Source organism: Mus musculus, chromosome 11 (assembly GCF_000001635.26).
Source record: "Mus musculus strain C57BL/6J chromosome 11, GRCm38.p6 C57BL/6J".
NCBI lineage: Eukaryota > Metazoa > Chordata > Mammalia > Rodentia > Muridae > Mus > Mus musculus.
Genome location: NC_000077.6, coordinates 14,592,104 through 14,616,266, shown reverse-complemented (window position 1 = coordinate 14,616,266; position 24,163 = coordinate 14,592,104). Strand labels below are relative to the sequence as shown.

Genomic DNA, 24,163 nt, shown 5'->3' with positions numbered 1-24,163 from the left:
CACACACACACACACAAATGCACACACGCATGCCCCATACTAGATACCACCAGTGCACTTCAAAGACTCTTAAAATCCATGGTTCAGCCAATTTGGTCGGTAAACCTATAATTAAGGGTGGGATGTTTACCTATGCCAGATGTAAAATACAATGAGTGTATTGCAATGACCTGTGATATTTCATGGATGGCTGTGTATATTATATCTCAAATGTATTCCAGAATCCAGCACATATTTACCCAGTCTTACTTCTGCCCCAGGGATCATCTGAAGCAGAAGAGACAGATGCTAGGAGTCTGTCACCTTCACAGCTGCTTGCATTTCCTCCAGAACGTGCAGGTTCACTCTTTATGGAATGGGGAGAGAGGGAAAGCATTTCAGGATGTATCATTGCTACCCTTACATAGAAACTTTCATGCTTAGGTCTGACATTTGCCAGAGGAAGGAATCCAGCAAGATGATAACCATGGCCTGATAGTGTTGCACAAGCTTATGCGAGCAAATCATCTGTTACTCTGAAACCTCACTGAGATAGTTGGGAGAATGGGATCTATCACTCTCCAGCCCCCAAGGCACAGGGTGCACACAGTTTTAAATAAGAATCCCAGAAAACTCACATCTAAATGGATATTTATCTTTATCAACTTCTTATTGTCTGAAAATGTTGTTGGAATGTTTTGGTAAGAAACTAATTTCTCCATATAGCTCATTGCATTTATGTTTTCTGTACACTGTAATCCACTTGTAGAAATTATCTTATGTTAGAAAGAGAATTGTTATCTGGATGTTTCTAACAAAAGTGTTGCATAATGGAAGCATTGTTGAAATGTGGAGAGGGAGGTGCTGAATGTCACAAGACTTGCATTTTCCTTTAAGTTTACATGGCTTTTTAAATTGTTGTGCCTCATTAAAGACATATGTTTCATAAGGCTCAGTGTCTATTTTGCTAAACTTATTTACAGTGTGTTGGGCTGATTAGAGAAAGCCTGGGCTGACTGCTTATGAATGGAGTCAGAACAATAAGATCTTCAAAGGAACATTTCTACTTATCTTTTTTTGTTGATATGCTCAGAATCAGAAAAATTTAGACTGATTTTCAAGACATCACAGTGTTTTTATTCAATGATAAAGAGAAAACAGCAAGCTATTTCATTGCTGATATTACCTGTTTGGTTCCTCATAAGTAATATAGTGTTTCCACAAAGACTGGCTGCAGAAGCCCACATAATTCCATAAAAATTAAATGTAATTTCAGGAATAGCAAGGAAACATCAAGATAATTGTTTAATTACCTTTGTGTGATATGAACATGATAGTGAAATTCAAAAGGGGAGAGAGAGAGAGAGAGAGAGAGAGAGAGAGAGAGAGCTTTCTCCCTCTTCGTAGTTAGATACTGTTTATTTTTACTGTTTATTACTGTATATTTAGTTAGATATTGTTTATTTTATTTGTATGAGCAATGGAAATTTAGATTCCAGGAATATATTCTCAGGAAAGATGTTATGTCCAAAAACAGTCAACAACATTCCACTATTGCAAGAGGCAAGTAAATTTTAGGTCAACAAGTTGGTGTATCAATGAATGAAACAACTTTTACCTCAAAGCAATAAAGGATGGTGGATTTTGCAACCAAATGAGATTGCACATGGACCAGGGGCACAGATATGGTTTCCTCCAAATACCATTGTCTAATGCTGTATCAATTTCATGAACGTTTTACAGTAACAGAACAATTGAAACCATAAGATATCTTTCCTTAGTACACTTTATATCCCTAACTCTACCCACCCTCCTAGACTCCCTACATCACACAATCCCTTTTTCTGTCTCTCTTCCTTTCTCCTCTGAGAGGGTGGAGGAATCCCCCAGGTGTCCTGCAACCCTGGCATATCAAGTCTTTGCAGAACTGGACACATCCTCTTCCATTGAGGTCAGACAAGGTAATCCAATAAAGGGACATATTCCAAAACAGACAACAGCTTTAGGAACACTCCCACTATTTGTGATTTGTTCGTATTAACTAGTTTGCATTAACAATTTAGAGATGTTAGGGTTTGGAGTCAAAGCCCCTCCACCTCAATACTTCCTACAAGAGGCCAGGATTTTACTGCATATACTTATATTGCCTCCTGTCCTACCAACATGCAATGTTTGAATAATTTTGGAAAGTCACAGTTGCATAGAGGGCCTCACAAATATCTATATAATGGCTGACCTTCACTGTCAACTTGAAAAGAGTTATCATCACCAAGGAGATTGGTGAAATACACTATGTATCTATGAAGACATGTCTATAAAGGATTACCTAAGGTAGAAAGAACCAACCTTAATATGGATGGCATCAGTGTCTCATATACAATAGAGGGACAGAAGGGCAAATGAAATGATCAACCAGTGTTGTTTGACTCTGACTCAGGGCATGACATGTTAATTGTTCTGCCTGAAGTATAGAATTCTCCTTGGTACTTGGATTGAACCCTCTAAATCTGAGTCACAGTAAAGTTCTTATCCTGCAGCAGATTGATGTAAGTAGATTTCCACATATGAATGCACTCCTTGAATACTTTGCAGAACATACACCATCATATGTAGTTTGCATCTGCCTCAACAGTTTAGCATAGTCATATCCTAATGCATCATCACTTTGATTCTAGATATAATTACCAAAAGTTCTGACAGATATTTATCTAAAACACAAAACATATGTGGTGATTTATGGCTTTTATACTAGTACTTTGGAACCTGGTACAGTGTAATTAAACCCTGGGTTATAACAACAAGTTCTATCAAATCAGAATTGCAGAGAGGGAGAAAAGAGAGAGAGGAGAGAGTGAGAGAGAGACAGAGACAGAAGCAGTGTCTTAAAGGAGATAAAAGTTCAGAGAGGTAGATTATGATAATCCTTAGACTGCTTCTTAGAGCTACTTAGAAAGCAGTTTGTAATTGTGTGCAAACAGAACTGGAAGATACTCAGTGGTGTTCTAATGGACTAGATGGACAAAAGAATACTAGTTACAGCCTCCCTGTGGAGTCGTCTTAATGACTTTGCAACTAGGCTTTTGCTTTCATATTTCTGAAGAGTGGTGATGTTGATAATGACCACTTCTATAAAACCAAAATTGGATTTTTACTTGAAGTATGACCACATCATTCATGACTAAATCTTATCAGAAAACTAAGAATCATAAAAAGTAATGCTAAATAATGTCTTGTAAAATTGATAAAAGCATTACTTTCGCAGAATTTTTATTCTGTATTGACAAAGGAAAATAAAATGTGATAGCACCTTCCATGTATAAGTCAAATATATACACATCTTGATATCTGTGGTGAAGGCCAAAAAGAACAGAAAGGGGGCATACTTAGAAATCAACTTGAAAATGTGTCTTTTGGGAGGAACTGAAAAGGATTAGCGAGAAAGTCACATGGTGCAGAATGAATGAACCTTCCAGACAGCACTTCAAACTGTGAGTCTGTGTACAGGAAAACATTTCTGCTACTTCTTTAACATCTTTTTTTTTTTTGTAAAGTGAATAATTTTTTTTTCCATTTTTTATTAGGTATTTAGCTCATTTACATTTCCAATGCTATACCAAAAGTCCCCCTTACCCACCCACCCCCACTCCCCTACCCACCCACTCCCCCCCTTTGGCCCTGGCGTTCCCCTGTACCGGGGCACACAAAGTCTGCGTGTCCAATGGGCCTCTCTTTCCAGTGATGGCCGACTAGGCCATCTTTTGATACATATGCAGCTAGAGTCAAGAGCTCAGGGGTACTGGTTAGTTCATAATGTTGTTCCACCTATAGGGTTGAAGATCCCTTTAGCTCCTTGGGTACTTTCTCTAGCTCCTCCATTGGGAGCCCTGTGATCCATCCATTAGCTGACTGTGAGCATCCACTTCTGTGTTTGCTAGGCCCCGGCATAGTCTCACAAGAGACAGCTACATCTGGGTCCTTTCAGTAAAATCTTGCTAGTGTATGCAATGGTGTCAGCATTTGGAAGCTGATTATGGGGTGGATCCCTGGATATGGCAGTCTCTACATGGTCCATCCTTTCATCTCAGCTCCATACTTTGTTTCTGTAACTCCTTCCATGGGTGTTTTGTTTAACATCTTAATCAGATTGTACTGGACTGGTTTCCACGTACACAAAAATCCATGCTTCCTGAACATTTCTGGAAAACTGCAAAACACTAAGTGAGAAATCATACTGTATTTGAATATGCATATGAACTTACTCAAGGGAAGCTATGAATAGATATATTTATGTAAGAGTTATTTTTCTTCAACAAAAAGTTAAGCGTACATAAAATTCAGTCATTTTGTTCAGCTAAAGACATACAAATTGCTTACAAACCTCACCTGTAAAACCCAAGGTTTTAGAGCTGTAATGAGTACAGTAAAGAATATATCTTTCCCTTGCTCTGCTACAAACCTACCATACACTTTAAGAAGTAACACTCCAGTGCATCTAAATCATGGTTGAAGTTTATCCGCATCTTCTTAGCATCCTGGCCATTCTGAGTAGAATCACGTGGAATTTCTGAGTGGTTTTAATTTGCATCTCCCTGATGACCAAAAACATTGAATATTTTAAAAATATTTATTGTTTTTGTGTGTATCTTCCTGTAAGAACTAGTTGCTCACTTAAATAGTCCATTTATTAACTGACACAGTTTTATGTTGTTAATAACTTCATATTTCAGCTCATTACATAATCTAAATATCACCTCCTTATTTGAGGTATTTCTATCCAATATTCCCTCCCATTCTGTTTGATCATTCTACTGGTATTTTTCCTTGCCGTGCATAAACATTTTAATTTTATGCAGTGTCATTTGTTGATTTGGGAGATTATTTCCTGTGCTATTAGAATTTGTGTCAAAGAGATTTTGCCTATTTATATAGTTCTAAATCTATTACCTAAGTCTTGCCCAATATTTTTAGCATGTTGGATTTTAGGTTAAGGTCTTTGATTCATTTTTAATTGATTTTTGTGTAGCATTTATGATCATATGTTTCTTGATTTCAACAATCATTGCTGAGGCAAGAATATCCTTTAATATGTTTTTAATCTGTGTTTTTCCTGATAGGTAAGAATGTGAATGCTTAAAAAATATTTTAGTCATTTTTATTTCCCTCTGAGTTGCTGATCAAGGCCGTTCAACAGACCAGCAAAATCACCCAAAATATTGCCACTATTCTTGCTGCTCACCAGTATGTGAGGTAAGTCTTGCTTATTGAAGATGTCAAATACTTTGGTCAAGTCATAAGAAGAAACCAAGGTGGCATTGACTTAAACTCAGGTTTTCTAGAAAGGAAGCAAGTGTTCTTTCCTCCTGAGCCATCTTTCTTGCACCAACTCTTGTAATTTTTAATATTTATTTAGTGTTAATATTTATTTTATGTAGAGGGTATGTGTGTGTGTTTATGTGTGCATGCAAAGTTGTGGGTGTATGTGATGTGTATTGTCTGTGTGTGTGTTTGTGTGTGTGTGTATGTGTGTGTGTGTGTGTGTGTGTGTGTGTGTGTATGTGTGTATGTATGTAATAGGTCAACTTCATAAAATCAGTTATCTTCCTCTAAATTGTGGATTTGGAGGATCAGAATTAGATTATCAAGTTAGGTAGGGGAATCTTTACCGACCAAGCCTTCTTAATAACTATCACTGTGACAGTTGTGAAATGGAACTTCAATGTAGTTTTAGTTGTATTTCTGTGATAACTTATGATATTCATCATTGTTTCTCTATTACTACTATACATTTTCATTTCTTCACACTGAAGAAAAAAAGAAATGAATTATGGGGCTATAATTACCAGCTGTTGAGGACATAGAACATTCTACCCATGCTGATACCTACTAAGTGAGACCTCTTCTCTGACCTCCCTTTTTGCTTGTTTTGGGTCTTCAATAATTCAGGATAAATTCCCTAGTGTGCCTCTGCTGAGTTCTGCCATAGTGATGCTGTTGATGCTGATTCACGTACTTGAGCATACGTGTTCCAAGAATATCAGATTTTCCCTGAAACTAGGGGCAGGAGAGTAGGTCCTTATCCCATAGCGTGGCAAAAGTAAATCTGAATCAACTGAGCAGAAGAAGAGTCTTTTGGGGTATGTTTGCTAGACTTGTCCATCTGACAGAATTACAAAAGCAGGACCCTGCACCTAAGATGGAGAGTTTGTTCAGTATGTGATGCTGATGAAGAGGCCTTGTCACACATCACATTCAGCCCTAGGACACGACTTGATGGTGGAGCTTTTTCTTGTGGTGTAAAGATTTGTCTGGGAAAAGACAGAAGAGATAGAGTAATGTCACACAGTGTTCAGCTCAATGAGCCACAAAATTCTTTTAAATATACACATCCACTACCTATTATAAAGGGTTTATCCTTTGTAGATATAATTAAAGATATTTTTTTCATCGCCTCAGTATATTTCTGCTGATACTTTGCAGTGTGCTCTTATTCCTTCCAACACGTTCTAACCAAATGGTAAGATTCCTGTATCTCCATAGGTTTGCCTTTCCCTGGAGTTCTTTCTCAGACTAGGCCATTGACCATGTAGCCTTTGGGAAAAGGCAGGCAGCTTCTTTCAGTTTGCATAACATTCATGTGGGCTTGTTTGGGGAGGGGGGGTTCTATAAACTCCGTTACAAAATGAAGGCTTGGTCCCCTACTATTAGTAATACTTTGAGACATTCTATGCATGTTAGGAGATAGGACTTTGCCTGAGCAAACTGGGCATTGAATAGGTGTCCTTGGGTGCCTGTATCTGACTTTATGGATTCCATAAAGTTAACAGCTCTGTTCTTCATTATTTACTCACCATGATGAACTAATATACCAGGGTAAAACAAACACACTAACAAAAAACCAAGCAAACAACCCAGAGCCATGTACTGAAACTATGAAACAAGAAAGCATTCATACTGTTATGTTGTTGTTACACATTTCTGTTGTAGTGACAAAGAGCAGCAACATCAATGAAGATTGATACCAGAAAAGTAGGGCTATTGTCATAAGTAAAGCTTACCATAGGGTCTTTAAGCATTTGAAAATGGGTTGGAAGGGAAAATTGGAAAAAAATTTAAGACCAATTCCAAAGAAATTCTAGAGAGTGATAAGAAGTGATAGAATAATGGATTCTAGTGGGAGCTGGGAGCAGATAAAGCAGATGTTTGATGCTGGAGAGATAATAGATGGAAGCCAATTCTCTACTTGGAGTTGAACCAAATACCATTACATGTGGCAAAGAGCTTGTCTGCAATTTGTCTCTGTGCTGGGATTTTGATGAAATGTGGATTTAAAGATGATTGATTACTTAATGTTGTAGCGACAATAAGAAGCCATATAATATTCAAGTTGCAACATGTTTATTACTCTATGTTTATCCAACCTTATATTGAAAATTTGGATACAAAATCAGAGGAGCAATAGTTGAAGAGCTTGGAACAGAAAAGGAGCATGTTTGCTGTTGCAGTAACAGGTTGAAAGGTTAGAAATGTTTCACTCCATTCACTGCGATTGAGATATTCAGAGACTACTGCAGCCCTGGTCCAACGACTGACAACCACTGCCTAATTTTGCAGCAGACCTAGGCATCCGCTACATGAACTTCGTTTTACAGTTTACAAGAAAGCAAAATATAAAAAAATATGAAGCTGTAGAGGCTTCCACTCACATTCCAAAGGAAAGCCAGACAGACCTGGGAATACATGACAGAGTCGGGACCCCTAAAGCCCATTCATGGGACTGTCATACACGACTCTTTGAGTGTGGAGTTAAAATACACAGACAAGCCAGGCAGTGGTGGCACTTGCGTTTAATCCTAGTACTTGGGAGGCAGAGGCAGGCGGATTTCTGAGTTCAAGGCTAGCCTGGTCTACAGAGTGAGTTCCAGGACAGCCAGGGCTGCACAGAGAAACCCTGCCTCAAAAATCCAAAACAAAACAAAACAATACAATACACAGACAATTCTAGGGTGTGGGAAAATAGAATTGTGAAATTTCTGCTGAAGAAAGCTACACGCAGCAAATAGAGCTTACCCAGGAAAGAGGCCTTGTGTCTGTAAATGTCAAGACCTGGGTTCTGGCTACCCATGTTCTTTGGAGTGCATGTTTATGCCAGAACATGTTTAGAATGCCACATGTAGATATAGTGTATCGTATTTATTGATTTCAGTTTTGCTTTGGCCACAATCTCTCTTTTTTGAGATGGGAGTATTTATTCTATTCATAATATCTTAATATAATGAAAAAATATTTTACAATGGCTCATATTAATACTTTCATTGAATCTAGGAGGAAACTTTGAACTCAGACATTAAATCAAGACTGGAATATTTGCTGTGTACATTCATCAATTTCTCAGTTTTAAAATAAAAAAAAATTTAATTTTAAATGTTTTTAACTAAAATCAGCATAAGTATAACCTTCTTATTACTAAGTTAAACAATTTAGAGTTAAACTAGCATTTTTCAGGCTGAGCATGAAGAACTACAGCAGGTCTCCTATATTAATATTTAATACAGTAATTTTATTTTTCTATCATCTATTAATAACAACATTTATTTTTCTTTTACCATGTTTTAATTTTTCAGTTGACATAGAATTTAGATATTTCAACAATTTCTTTGCATTTGTAAATATGTCATTTTGCATGTATGTTTGTGTATATGTGAGTTCTTCTATGTATATATGTATATTTGTGGTAGATATGGTATGAAGGCCAAAATGGTCTTTAAATATTTTTCTCAATTATCCTCTGCCTTATTTTTGGGATAGAGTCTCTCAGTGAACTTGGACCTCTCCATTTAGTGAGACTTGCTGACCAGAAGGCTCTACGGGTCTTTCTTTTAATTTCCAATTTTGTGAGTATAGGTATGTGAGGCTGTGCATGAAGTCTATTCGGGTATAGAGAATCAGAACTCACGCCCTCATGCTTCCATAGTAAGTGTGGTACCACCAAAACAATCTCCCCATCACTAGAATGTCAATTCCGTTCTATGGTTTGTCTCTATCTCTGAGTTGAAGTGGTATCACCTATTTCTTTCCTTCTCACAGTTTGCTAAGAATGTTGCTATTGGAAATACCTTCCTTTAATTTCAACTCTCTAGGTTTATGCAAAATAAAGCACTGCTCCTATCCTTGTTGAAAGAAAGTTTTAGGGTAAATTGAATTCTTATCTTTATTTATGTAATGTAACTCCATTTACTAAAGGACTGTTTGGAAGTACAAAGAAAAACATGCAACCACAGGAAAATGTTATACAGAAAACCACAAGAGACTGTGAAATCAGAAAACCTTTGTGCGTAGGGAAGAAATATGAAAACTTTGTTTTGCTTTTCTGTATCCAAAATTTCTTGAATACACAGATGCAACTATTGATGAAAATTTTCACATGAGTGAAAACTTAATATTCAAACAGAAACTGGAATTTTTGTACATTTTGGAGGGGGTGGTGCTTCTTTGATTTGTGTTTTCGTGTGCAGTCAAGATTTTCTGTGATTTTCATGCTGCTTTGTCATGAGGGAATGAGTCTGGTGCCTAGAAACAGGAACATTCAGACAACAGTTTCTACATGACTGACTTCAGGATTATATAAGAGGATATAGGTTGAAATTCTCATGACACCTCATTAGAAGAACACAGTCCACTTTGGTACTAGTCCTTCTGTCCTGAACCTGTCAGCAGTGAGATCTAAGTAAGAGGAACATATATGGAAAACCCTGCAGTAATGACCAAGTTTGTTTTCAAAGTGGAAGTAACACATTTGTGGGATTAAGCAAATTATTCTTTTTCTTTCTTTCTTTTCTTTTTTGTTTGTTTGTTTTTTGGTTTTGATGTTGTTGTTTAATTAGATATTTCCTTATTTTACATTTCAAATGCTATCCCAAAACTCCCTCATACCCTCCTCCCCCACTCCCCTACCCACCCACTTCCACTTCTTGACCATGGTGTTCCCCTGTACTAAGACATATAAAGTTTGCAAGACCAAGGGGCCTCTCTTCCCAATGATGGCTAACTAGGCCATCTTCTGATACACATGCAGCTGGAGAAACAAGCTCTGGGGGTACTGGTTAGTTCATATTGTTGTTCCACCAATAGGATTGCAGACCCCTTTAGCTTCTTGGGTACTTTCCCTAGCTCCTCCACTGGGGGCCCTGTGTTCCATCCAATAGCTGACTGTGAGCATCCACTTCTGTGTTTGCCAGGCACCTGTATAGCCTTACAAGAGACAGCTATATCAGGGTCCTTTCAGTAAAATCTTGTTGGCATATGCAACGGTGTATGTGTTTGGAGGCTGATTATGGGATGGATCCCCGGGTGTGGCAGTCTCTAGATGGTCCATTCTTTTGTCTCAGCTCCAAACTCTGTCTCTGTAACTCCATCCATGGGTGTTTTGTTCTCAATTCTGTGTTTGTTTGTTTGGTTGGTTGGGTTTTTGTTTTTGTTTTTTGTTTGTTTGTTTGTTTGTTTGTTTGTTTGTTTGAGACAGGGCTTCTCTGTATAGCCCTGGCTGTCCTGGAACTCACTTTGTAGACCAGGCTGGCCTCGAACTCAGAAATCCATCTGCATCTGCCTCCCAAGTGCTGGGATTAAAGGTGTGTGCCACCATGCCCAGCTTGTTCCCAATTCTAAGAAGGGGCAAAGTGACCACACTTTGGTTTTCGTTCTTCTTGAGTTTCATGTATTTAGCAAATTGTATCTTATATCTTGGGTATTCTAAGTTTCTGGGCTAATATCCTCCACTTATCAATGAGTACATACCATGTGAGCTCTTTTGTGATTGGGTTACCTCAGTAAGGATGATACCCTCCAGGTCCATCCATTTGCCTAGGAATTTCATAAATTCATTCTTTCTAATAGCTGGGTAGTACTCCATTGTGTAAATGTACCACATTTTCTGTATCCATTCCTCTGTTGAGGGGCATCTGGGTTCTTTCCAGCTTCTGGCTATTATACATAAGGCTGCTATGAACATAGTGGAGCATGTGTCCTTATTACCAGTTGGAATACCGGTAGTACTATATCCAATTTTCTGAGGAACTGCAAGACTGATTTCCAGAGTGGTTGTACCAACTTGCAATCCCATCAACAATGGAAGGGTGTTCCTCTTTCTCCACATCCTCGCTAGCATCTGCTGTCACCTGAATTTTTCATCTTAGCCACTCTGACTAGAGTGAGGTGGAGTCTCAGGGTTTTTTGTTTTGTTTTGTTTTGTTTTGTTTTGTTTTGTTTTGTTTTTTATTTACCTAATGATTAAGGATGCTAAACATTAACTTGACATTGTGGTATATACTAAGGATTGAACTGAGAACCTTTTACATACTAAGTACATGTTGCATGGCCAAATGACAATCCACTTACACTCCCCAGAGACAAACAATTAGCCTTACAAAGCACAATTCCTATCACAATCATAGCTAGTGAACTTCATACTAAGGGGAGAAGTGGACTTCTATTTATTTCTGTAGGTGTGTGTTCTTGTGTTATTATTTTTGATATGTACTCTCCTATGCTTAATCTCCTGCCCCTTTTTTAAAATCTACAACTCCATGTTTGTGGCCTATGGATCTATTTAGACTAAATTATCTACTTCTTCCTTTTTGACTATTCTTTGAAAAGAAAATATATATACTACTTAGTCCCATTGTTAATTTCATTTGAGAAATCCAGGATATTCTTTTTACAGCTCATTAAGCACGCTATCACTAGCTTTCCTGACAAGAGGCACTAATCCTGTTATTAAGACCCAGGCTACAGAAGTTGTGGAAGGCCAGGTATACAAGTGCACCATAATGTTAGGCAGACCTTTTACTCCTCATGAATGAAGAAGGTGATCTACTTACAGGCCCATATTATCACCCATTCTATTGCTGCCTACAAAAAACAAAACAAAACTATAGCCTGCCCAACACTTAACTGGTGAGAATCAAAACTTCTGTTAATTCCTAGTAAAATTTTGGTTAGCTTGTGAAATAATATTTCCCAAAAGACAAGTTTTTTTCAAGGAATCTGTTCAGAGACTACAGCAATGAGAATTAGATATGTCTGCATTAGTGCATCAGTAACTATACAATTATTAAGAATCATATTGGAGAATCTGAGAACACTATGAGTTAGTAATAGATGGCTTGTTAACTGAATGAGAATTAGAGAAATACTTGCCCATGTCCAACTCTGTGTATTTAGTTAATGTATGTTCCTTGACATATACTCTTCCTTCAATAGGCTTATACCAACCTTACAATGTATATCATACCACTGTGGATGTTGACTTAGAATGAATAATTATACAAAGTCTCATGAGAGCTTTAGCTTACTCACACAAACTAAAGGGACTAAAAGAACCATATTGTTCCTACTAAATTAAGCCAGTAACTAGTTTAAAGTGCATATTACAGTCTTAAGTGCATGCATAAAGTTTTTCATAGAGAGAAGTGTTCTGAATAAAAAATGATACCTAGTGGCCTACATAAAACATGCTGGACAGAGGCTTTGAATGTTATTAAACTGGTCCATGCTCTCTTTCTTACCCTAACAAACCCAGTAATTTATATATACCCCAACTTCCAAAACTATATAGGCCCTTCTCCTTCACCGGTTTTCATTCATGTCTTTATTTTTTATAATTAATTTCAAATTATCTTGTAAAATTTATTTTTCAAATTATCTATAGAACAACATTTTCTAACACTTTTATAGTTCATGAGGAAAAAAAAAAACGTGTTCTTGCTTTATAACCCAATTTGTTAATCTGAATTAAATCTTCTTCCTCTAACTTCCTACAGTCCTTCAGTTCCCTTGATTTGACAGTTGCCATTGTCTTATCCCTGGAGCTCAGTATCAGACCAGGCATGAATACACTAGCAGTGTCAAGATGCTGACACTGATTCCAATGCTATACCATCCTTTTATTTAGTATGCTAACTTCACTTTTAAAGTCTTTAATTTTTTTAAATAGTAAATTCTTTTACGTTGTGAAAAACACCTGACAAATGCAATTAAAGGGTTTGTTTGTCAGAGAAGTAAAGGCAACTGGAATGTGAAGTCACTGATCACTTCGTAAGCACTTTTAGGGAGCAAACGGGGTCCAGCACTGATGCACAGCTAATCTTTTTTTTTATTCAGTCTAGAACCCCAAGTCATGTAATGATGCCAATTGTATTGAGCCTTCCAACCTCATTTAACCCACTGTCTGGTCTTCCTCACACACATGCCCACAATTTTGTCCCTTAGGTGATTCTAGGGCCTGCTGATTGACAGGCAAAATTAACAATCACACAGTGTGAATTTAACATCAAATCATTATTAGTCTATATATCTAGGGAAAATGAAAAATATCTGTTCATGCTCAGTATAGGCATAATTGTAATTGTTAATCTGTGGTGACTGAATCCATACCTTTCCATCACAACTATAGCCATATTGTTGTTAAATGGCTAGATATTACCCTCCTTCAGTTTATTCTTTCAGTAGCTCTCTTGCTTAGATCTTAAAGCATCTCCAAAATGAAGTATTTTGCATAACATTTATTACTGAATCTAGATAAACCATCCAGCTGACCTTTAATTTGACTAACATGCCCTGAAACACTGTATATATATATATATATATATATATATGATGGATTGAAGACTTCCATCCAGGTTGTGAAAGCAATCAGGTTATTTCACTCTGCCCAGTGCCCTGTGAATATAACACAATGTCACTGAAACTCATATATTGCTAGAAAATTTCCCACAGCTCTCACTCCCCTGTCCTTTGGAGCATAGCTGTGTCACCCCCTTGGCATGCCATGATCTTTGTGGTTTAGACACTTTAGTGAATATTTCATTGCTCTAGCAAGTTATGACTACTATTATTTGTTCTTTCAAAAACAACAACTAAAAACAACAAAAAGTCTTTACATTACGTTGAAGTGATAATGCCAAATGATTTATGCTGATTCTAACTATTAGTGCCACAATGTGCTATAGCTCTTCTCTCACTGACAATCTGATTTGATGCACAACCTTGACATCATTCTTTCCTTATCAGGGACGTAATGCATATGACTTTTAATGTAAGCCCCTGCCCAGAATTTTTGTCCAATGTTTCATACTATTTGTACACATTTTACATTTAAAAACTGCATGTACCTGTATTTGCCCAAAAGATATATTTTGAAATGTGATGCATTGTGGAATGGCTAAGTCAGTGAATGAATTCCCTAATATACTTACAATGGTTTGGTAACGATCTAACACATCGCATAACCAACTCTTAAATTTTATCACAATGCACATTAGTTTCACTGAATGCCCTTTTTCCAACTTCGTAACTTTGCCACACATTCCCTAACACTACCAAGTTTCTTGTACTACTAAGGTTTCACTATGATTTATACTTCGATGACTACATGATTTTAGCCTCTATATACGTGAGTGATATTTTTTCTGCACATGACTTACCAGACATAAGCCTCCTTTATCTATATTTTTGCAAGTGACAGAATTTCTTCCACTTTTGAATGTGAGTAGTGTCCTATTTTGTATATACACTACATAGTCTTCATACACCAGTGGATGCTGAGGTTGGATCTGCATCTTTTTGTGTATATGAATAATGCTAAAATGAAGATGAGATTGCTCAATTTCTTCCATGTAATGATATTACTTCTTTAGATATGTACCTACTGTGGGATTATGTGGGTCTGTTGATAATTCTTTATGGACTTCTGTAGTTTAGAAAAATTAATCTATTAATTTTCCCTTTCTACCTGCAGTGTTCAAGAGCTTCCTTTTTCTCTACCTCCTAACACTTAATTTTTGTCTTTTTGACAATATTTGTTAAATTTTTTTTTTATCGCCCAGCTTTGATTCCATGATCAAAGTTAACATTATTCCTTTAGAAAATCTAATCCCAATTGGGCAAAGTAACATTCAGAGTCTTTATTGAGGTCTTGTTTCTGTGTGTGTCTCCAGATGAGCTCAACCAGTACAATGAAGTGGCTATCCTTTTTCATGGGAAGGCCTAGAGAATGAGAATTGTGTAAGAATTTTGTCTTGGTGCTGAGGACACTGGCTTATTTGCATGAAACATGTTTCACAATTGATTGAGAAATGAATTCTGGGATGTTCTTCAGTGCCCACTGCTACTCCATGCCCTTTCACTCCAGTGACTGTATTTCTCAGGCTTTTCTTACTTTCCTTCTTTTGGTTTCATAATGTTAGAGCACCTCAGACTCCTTGTCTCATCCCTTCCCTGTACACATTGCACTGTTCTTCTCTCGAGCGTATTTGGCTTTAATTCTTTGTTATACATGAATTTATATGGTCGTGGATCCTGGAGTAATTATCTGGCTGCAGACTATCTAACAGTTCCAGGCTCATTTATTCAGTTGCACAGTTGAAAAATCTACCAGATCAAGAAGATCATCACTCTCAGAAACATGACTGAAAAGCCTGTTTCTTCAAATATGTTTTCTCCTGCTGGTATTTTTCTATGTCAGTAAGCGACACAGAATCTACTTCAGTATCATGAAAAATAAAACAAAAATTACCCAATCCTTCACGTTCCCAGTGATATCAGAGAGTGCACCAGCAGCAACTCATCTGCCTCCTGGACACATGTATGACCTTGCATGGTTCTCCATTCAACCCAGAAATTCTCAGATCTTGAATGACACACTCAGTTGAACTTCTGTTGTTACTACATCAGTTGCTGCTGCCAAGTAACCCACTGTGCAACAAGAATCACCTTTCTAAATCTAGGGACCAGATCCTAGATGTTTTATTGAATGCTAGTTTCTTAGATTAGAACCCACACTTTTCACTATGATTCAAGATTCAATTCTCTCTCACTACTCTCTAGCTAAACTGAGCTAATGATTGGGATCTCAAATAAATAAAGAAGTCTGGGATTAGCTCTTGTCCTGCTGGAAAAATTTTTCATGAAAATCACTTCTCATTGATAATACTGTTTTAATAAGTGTTTCAAGATACAAACTGGGCAAATAAGAAGCAACAACAAATTCCAAGATGTTGATTTGGGCTTAGAGGCAGAGTATTCTGATAGGCATGAGAGATGACTTGGGCTTTGCAGACCAGGTCATAGGTAGGTGAAGCAAGTATTGCAACCCAAACTGGGCTAGAATGTGTGGCCAGGGGGTGAAAGTCTACTGGAGTCTCCAAAGGGGATGACAGAGCTCAGACAAGAATGGAAATCCCCACCTGCCAAGGAGACTCCACAGGCTCCAGTCTTGGGCCCAGGGGGTCGACAGGGGTCACAGGAGGCCTGGGTCTTCTTAGAGCTTTCCATGTGGGGCTCTAACACAGCATGCATGTCTGTGTGGATACAGGGATGGGGGTCAGTTTCCTTCTTGAAGACATTGAAGCTCATGTAGTCGATGCTTTTGTTCAGAGGCCCAGGCTTGGGAACAAAAGAAACAGCCACTCCATTTTTTATCCAGGGTTTAAAGGCTGAAGAACGCTTAGGTTCTGGGTTCTGTCTTCTATTTTTCACCTCTGGGACTTCAAACCACAGAGGTCCATCAAATCGTCTAGTCCCCTTCTTGCACTGGCTGAGAGCTCTCAGCACTGTCTCCTTGGCACAAGGGTCTGGAAGCTCCTCTGGATGCTCTGCAATGCGTGCTCCCTGTTCTAGAGAAGCCAGGGGACTACCTCTGCCCTCAGGAGGGGCAATCTTGACTGTCACCGGGCTGCAGGTCCACCCAGGGTTCCGTACACTCCAAATCCATCGTTTCATATAGGTGTCCCAGGCACTGGAGAGATCCAGGCCCAGGGTGACACCTGTGGGAGGTCTGATGGCAGAGCGCCTCCAGGTTCCCACCACTCTCTGGGGCGTGCGGAGGTGAGCAGGAACGTTGGGTCCATGGCTGTGCGGAACCCACTCAGGCCAAGGCCTAGACCTTCGGTGCCTGGGGGCAGACAGCGATCTCTGAGGTGAGCCCAGGGAGCTGCCCATGTTCACAGCTTCCGGGAACCAAGGACCTGCCACGGGCAGGACCGACCGTTGGCTGTGAGCACGAGCCTGAGAGAGAATTCTGGGAACCCAAACATATTCTGCTGCTTCAAGACATGAGGAACACAGTTCCCACGGGCCTCTCCTTAAGGTGATATGCATATGTTATTCATTCTTACTTGTACCTGAGCGTTATAATCTCTACAAATCTTACATGTTTATGAATACATGTATCCTGTCACCCAGAAATTCGTTCCTAGATATTTTTGCTCCATAGTACTGAGCCTCCTGGAATTCTTTTGTGACCTTCAATAGGAACGGTATTCTGTGTGGAACAGCCTTATGTATCTGCTTCTTTTTCTTTAGCATTGTGACTATAACAACCTTTCCTTTTGTGGAATGCACCTAATTTCCCTTTATACCCTAATTCATTCCATTGCAAGGATAAAGGCATTGGCTCATCACTTACACCAGGTGCACCATGTCTATTAGGGACAATCCTGCATCGGGTACTCAATATACAGTGGTTTGTGTGAACAAACTAGGCTTGGTGAGTCATGGTAATCCCTGCTTTGTCTGTTTAAGAGACAACGGTATTATTTTGTTCCATTATGCGCCATGTAACACCTGACCAGCAACCTCATTCTAATTTTTTCCTTGCCATTTTGAGAAAGAAGGTATAATGATTTTTGGAATTCACAGAAATTTCATACAGGCTATTCACAGAAATGTATTTTCTTTCACTGTCGGAAAAATGAGCACTGTTCATTTGAATGTTCTTAAGAAAAAATAACTAGCTTCCATTTCAGTAAGTGGGGTGCATTTCTATTCGTGCACAATAGTTGTCAAGGTTCACTATTTATCATCTATGGAAATTGTGATGGTAGTCCATAGTTTATGTTTTACTAATGATGCTCATTTCATGTAGACTCCTGTAATATTACCTTCCAAGGCTTCATATATAGCTGTCCTTATTTTTGACCACTGTTTTGCTCTCCCTCTCTGTCTCCTTCCATTTTCTCCATTTTTCAGCTCTCTGTCTCTTTCTTTATGTCTTATTCTCTGTTTTGTACTGAAAGTATATATTTTATAGTTTGGAGACCAAGTTTGCACCACGCACCCCCCCATTTGTTATAGCAAGAGATCCTTGGTACACTAGGAGTGTGCCCTCAAAGGAATTCAGGAATTCCTCATGGGACCCTGGAATAGCTCTCTCAAGAGTTCTGACAGAAACAAGTTAGCCATTTCTTGATGTCTGTGGCTTCATGTGCAAGTTTCACCTACCCTTTTTCCTTATGACACTTCTGTCAATGTGGCACTATCCACACTAGACTTCAACAGAGCCCATTTGATGCAGAACCTCTGATGCCTGTGAGCCTCTATAACAGTAAACAAAACAAACCTTTTTTATTTTGTATGGTAGCCCACCCAATTTATTTCATCATAACAGTAAAGGATAGTCACTGTGTGCACAAAGTAACAAGAAAGATTCTCTAGTCCTACACAACAAAAGTGTTGCTAAGTGATTATAATAATTACATTTGAAAGACTAGTATAGGCTGTGTGAAATATACTACTCTTAAGCATCTTTCATAGATACATGTAAATAGAATACCACGGAATGGGCCACAATGCTAAAGGACAGCATTAAGAAACAAACTAGTTTCTATTTCAGTAAGCATAGTACGTTTTTTATTCTTCTAGAATAGTTGTTAATATTATTCTTCACCATTTATCTTCTATGGGAATTGTGCAGAGACGCACATCAGAAACAAATCCAAGAACAACACAGGTTCTTCCAAGTTTGAAGAAAGGCATGTGGTGGACCCCAATAGAGTTTGTTAAAAATGTCCATGTTGTCAGAAGCTCATAGAGAAAACCACAGTACTGACAAAAGAAAATTTCCGCTCACTGACTAGTTAACTTTCATTTCTCTAAGGTCCTTTTGTAACATTCTACAGAATACAGCTTTGAAAGCAAAAAATAATTCTAGATTATAACATATTTGTCAATCATACAATTCTTTATAATGTCAAGAATTTAGAAGCTTGGTAATCTTCTCAGGAAGTATGATCAATGTAGCAAAAAGGTAATGCCTTTGGGTACAGATTTTCTTTATAGATGTACTTTATTCTCCTCGATGATATAATGTTAATTTCCTATAGCCAACTGTAATAAACAAAATGAATATTGTGTTATTGTGCCTGTCCCAGTTAGAATTAACTGCCAACTTGAAACCCAAGGAGTGGGTCTTAAGTAATTGACTTTATTTGGTTGGCCTGTGTGTAAGTCAATGAACGGTTTTCTTCATTGCTGATTGATGTAGGAGGATCAGTCCCATAGTGTAAAGCACAGTTTTGCTGATGATCCAAGATTGGGTAAAAAAGTTAGCTAAGGTGAAAGATTTATGCGATCTGAAGAGAAACTCATCAATTAAAGGAAAAAAAAAAAAAAAACACCTCAACCTTCATAACTTCCCAACAACTCGCCCCACCCCCACCCGCACCCTCCAGTCCTATGCTGTTGCTAATGACAATACGATGGCTTACTTTGCTACTTGAGAACTATTTTTATGTAATTAATGTATGCCTTCTTGTTTATAAATGCAAAAAAAAGGAAACAAAGAAAATCCTTGGCATATTTATCTATTTCTCTGTGTACCTGTTAGTCCTTTTTCCCTCTCCCCTCCCCACCCCCCCAGAAACAGATGACATGGTACAATAAAGGACTTTTCGAGTAAAAAAAAATTAACTAAATATGAGCTAGCAACTGAGACAGCAAGCCATGTTCCTTCATGTTTGAGATCCTGACCTGACTTCCCTCAATGAAATAATATTGCCTGTAGTAAAGAATAAATCTACCCCCCACAAGTTTCTAAGTTGTCTTTAATAAAATGTTAAATCAAAGAGCAGAAATCAAACTAGAACATTGTCTAAATCCTAAAGTTTATACTGTAAATAGAGCTCAAATAGAGAACATTCACACAACCTGCAAAAGACCAAGTCAAATAAAACCCCTGCAGGTGGAAGAGATAAAGTCATTCCGAGTTGTATAGTTCTTGGCAATGAATGTCTCTTAGATGAGGAAGAGTCAGTTTTCTTCAAGGTATTCCTTGAGCTGCCACTCATGCTACTGCAAAAGACTCTGTACTTACACACATATAGGCAGCATTAAACAAACTTGGGGTCTTAAATAAAACAGATTATGAAATTTGATTAGTAAAGCTTTGATAGGAAATAGTATAACGGAAGTAAACAGAATACAAGTGTATTGTATTTAGCTATGAAGTCCTCAAACCAAAATAATAAAATAAAATAAAAGCAAATAACATTTTGAAAAGAAAATACAGTATGAATACATCACTTGTTACATTTCTTCTCATGGAAACATTATCTTTATATAATGTCCCATTTCTTGTCTAAATTACTCATTCCCTAAGCAATACTACATATGTATTTGTTATTCTGGACTCTATATTATCTGAGCAGATAAGTGTTTGTGCTCTCTCATTTTGTCAAGGTGAATCTTTGTTCGAGAGCTTAGGGACACATTTTGCTTATAATTTTCATTACTTCTCTTAAATTTTACCTTGAAAGTATTCTTAAGTAAATGTTTAAAAACATCTCAATATATAATTGAAATAGCACACAACTTGGCCATTTGCAATTCAAGATTCATTAGCTTTTGTTATCTTCCCAGAGAGGATCACCCATTACAACAGTAAGTTTCAATGATTCCCTCATTTTACAAAGAAAGATGTACCTGAATCTCTTACCAACTTTTACCTAAACTTCTCTCAGCCATCAACAACTACTCATCTATGTTGTATCTCCACAGACTACACGTTCAAAGACACCCTTTTTGTGGAGTTGTACGACATGTGGTCCTTCCTGACTGGCTTCTTTTACATTGTTCTGATTGAATCATGTATGCCTATAATGTTCCTGACATGAAATAAATTCCTATGTGTATGTATGTGTATATTTGTGATATATCACACATGTATACACACACATGTACACACACATATACACACATGTACACACTAGAATTATTTCATGACAGGAACAGCATATATATATATTATATATATATGATATATATAATATATATATATATATATGAGATATATATGGAATATCACACACATATCTATATCGATATATATATCTATATCTATTTATATAGGTAGATATCATGTATCCTTTTATTAGTACATGGATATTTAATTTATCTGTGCATTTATATTATGAATAACACAGCTTTAAACATTCATAGTTAAACATGTTTTAATCAAATATTTTCAAGTTTCAAAACAACAAAATTTAGGGGCCATTCAGTAATGGTACATTGAAAGATGGAAGAAACTGCCAAAATGTTTTCCAAACTGGCAGGAATATTTAAGTCTGTCCAGCAGAGCATAAGAGTTCAGGTCCTCATCCTGCTAATTACCTGGCTTTTGATTCTTGTCTGTATTTAGTGCGTTTCAGCAGAGCCTGTCTGCGTGCACTCAATGCATGATGTGGAAAATCTCATGTGCTTTATTTTCACTAGCATTTCTTTGTTTAAGCAAAACAGATTCACAGTCATTTTTGTTTAGTTAGGCTGTGTGTTCATTTTACATTTTATGTTCTCTCTTTCTCTCTCTCTCTCTCTCTCTCTCTCTCTCTCTCTCTCTCTCTCTCTCTCTCTCTCCCCACCCCTGTATGTGTGTGTGTGTGTGTGTGTGTGTGTGTGTGTATCTGTGGGTGTGTGTGTGTTCACTTAAAATTTCTAGTGTGTTTATTCATTGTTCCTTATACGCTATTCCCTAAAGAGGTGTCCATACACATACTTAGAGTGTGCTGAGCATATCATACCCACATCTAACTCTCTCCTTGGATTTCTCACTTTTCTTCTTCATACTAATACTCTTTCATCTCCAGAACAGTTTCTACTTTTCTCTCATGTGCACAAACTTGATTTTATGTATTTATAAAAAAATTGAAGAGACACATGTAAGGAAATAATATATTAATTCCTTCTGAGACTAGTTTTATTATTTGATATGATTATCTCCATAGCATTAATTTTCTTGAGATAAACACAAAATTTTTGAGAGGTTGGAGAAGCAAGGAAAAATAGAAGATTGTTCCTACATTTCTCTGTTATTAGACATTTAGGTTAATTTCATAACCTGGCTATTTTACATAGTGCTACAATAAGCATTTATGTACAAGAATGGCTGTAATATTTTAATTTAGAGATCTTGGGGTAAATACATGAGTGCATATGCACAGACACATAGACACACACACAGACACAGACACACAGACACACAGACACACACACAGACACACACACACATGCTTAAAGAAACAACCATTAAATACCCTCCTGTGGATGAAGTCATAAATCTAATAAGGAATCAATTAGTTTACTTTGATTGACTTTAAAATTAATTTTACTACACCTGGGATCAAAAACTATCTGTTGGACACTGATATGAAAGATTTTCACAATCAGTTCGTTTCAAGTGAGAAGACCCACCATCAATGTAGGTGACACCCCAATAACAACCTAGGCAAGAAAGGAGAAAGAATGTTGAACACTCTTTAGGTGCTTCTTGGCCATTCGATATTCCTCAGTTGAGAATTCTTTGATTAGCTCTGTAGCCCACTTTAATAGGGTTATTTGGTTCTTTGGAATCTAACTTTGTGAGTTCTTTGTATATTTTGGATATTAGCCCTCTATTAGATGTAGAATTGGTAACGATCTTTTGCCAATCTGTTGGTTGCTGTTTTTTCTTATTGACAGTGTACTTTGCCTTACAGAAGCTTTGCAATTGTAAGAAGTCCCATTTGCCTACTTTCGATCTTAGAGCATAAGCCATTGGTGTCCTGTTAGGAAAATTTTCCCCTATGCCCATGTATTTCCCCAATTTCTCTTCTACTTGTTTCAGTATATCTTGTTTTATGTGGAGGCCCTTGATCTACTTGGACTTGAGCTTTGTACAAGGAAATAAGAATGGATTGGAGTGCATTCTTGTACATGCTGACTGCCAGTTGAACCAGCCACATTTGTTGAAAATGCAGGTTTTTTTTTCTACTCCATAATTTTAGATCCTTTGTTAAAGATCAAGTGACCATAGGTGTGTGGGTACACTTCTGGGTCTAAATTTCTATTCCATTTATCTACCTGCCTGTCTCTGCACCAATAACATATAGTTTTTATCACTACAGTTTTGCTCTGTAAGACAACTTGAGGTAAGGGATGGTGATTTCTCCAGAAGTTCATTTATTGTTGAGAACAGTTTTCACTATCATGGGTTTTTTTTATTCTAGATAAATTTGCAAATTGCTCTTTCTAAGTCTATGAAGAATTGAGTTGGAATTTTAATGGGGATCACATTGAATCTGTAGATTGCTTTTGGCAAGATAGCCATTTTTAATATATTAAACATACCAAACCATGATCATGGGAGATCTTTCTATCTTCTGAGATCTTCTTCAATTTCTTACTTCAAATACTTGAAGTTCTTATCATACAGATCTTTCACTTGCTTGATTAGAGTCATACCAAAGCATTTTATTATTATTATTATTATTATTATTATTATTATTATTATTATTATTATTTGTGACTATTATGAGAGGTATCACTTCCCTAATGTCTTTCTCAGCCTGTTTATCCTTTGAGTGGAGGCAGACCACTAATTTGTTTGAGTTAATTTTATATCCAGCTACTTTGCTGAAGTTGATGATCAAATTTAGTAGTTCTCTGTTGGAATTTTTGGGGTCACTTAAGTATACAATCATATCATCTGAAAATAGTGATATTTTGACTTCTTCCTTTCTGATTTGTATCCCTTTGACCTCCTTTTATTGTCTAATTGCTGTGACTAGGACTTTGAGTATTATATTGAATAGGTAGGGGGAGAGTGGGAAGCCTTGTCTAGTCCTGGATTTTAGTGAGGGTGCTTCAAATTTGCCCCACTATGTTGGCTACTGGTTTGGTGTATATTGCTTTTACCATGTTTAAGTATGAGCCTTGAGTTCCTGATCTTCCCAAGACTTTTATGATGAAGGGTTGTTGAATTTTTTTAAATGCTTTTCAGCATCTAATGTGATGGTCATGTGCTTTTTTTTTCCTTTGAGTTTGTTTTTATAGTGGATTATATTGATGGATTTCCATATATTGAACCATCCCTGAGTCC

General features: G+C 37.3%; 1 protein-coding gene and 1 long non-coding RNA gene across 2 annotated transcripts in view; one reads left to right on the top strand and one right to left on the bottom strand.

The window, feature by feature from the left end:
* Window positions 1–15,950: 15,950 nt before the first annotated feature.
* On the bottom strand, window positions 15,951–17,027 carry Pom121l12 (POM121 membrane glycoprotein-like 12). Its single transcript, NM_001164166.1, has one exon. The coding sequence runs from the start codon at window positions 16,969–16,971 to the stop codon at window positions 16,135–16,137; it is 837 nt and encodes a 278-aa protein (NP_001157638.1). The 5' UTR covers window positions 16,972–17,027; the 3' UTR covers window positions 15,951–16,134.
* Window positions 17,028–17,041: 14 nt separating this feature from the next.
* Window positions 17,042–24,163, top strand: part of 1700046C09Rik (RIKEN cDNA 1700046C09 gene) — a 38,890-nt gene continuing 31,768 nt past the window's right edge. The window contains exon 1 of the long non-coding RNA NR_045918.1: window positions 17,042–17,119. This is a non-coding gene — a long non-coding RNA (RIKEN cDNA 1700046C09 gene). The remainder of the gene's footprint in view (window positions 17,120–24,163) is intronic.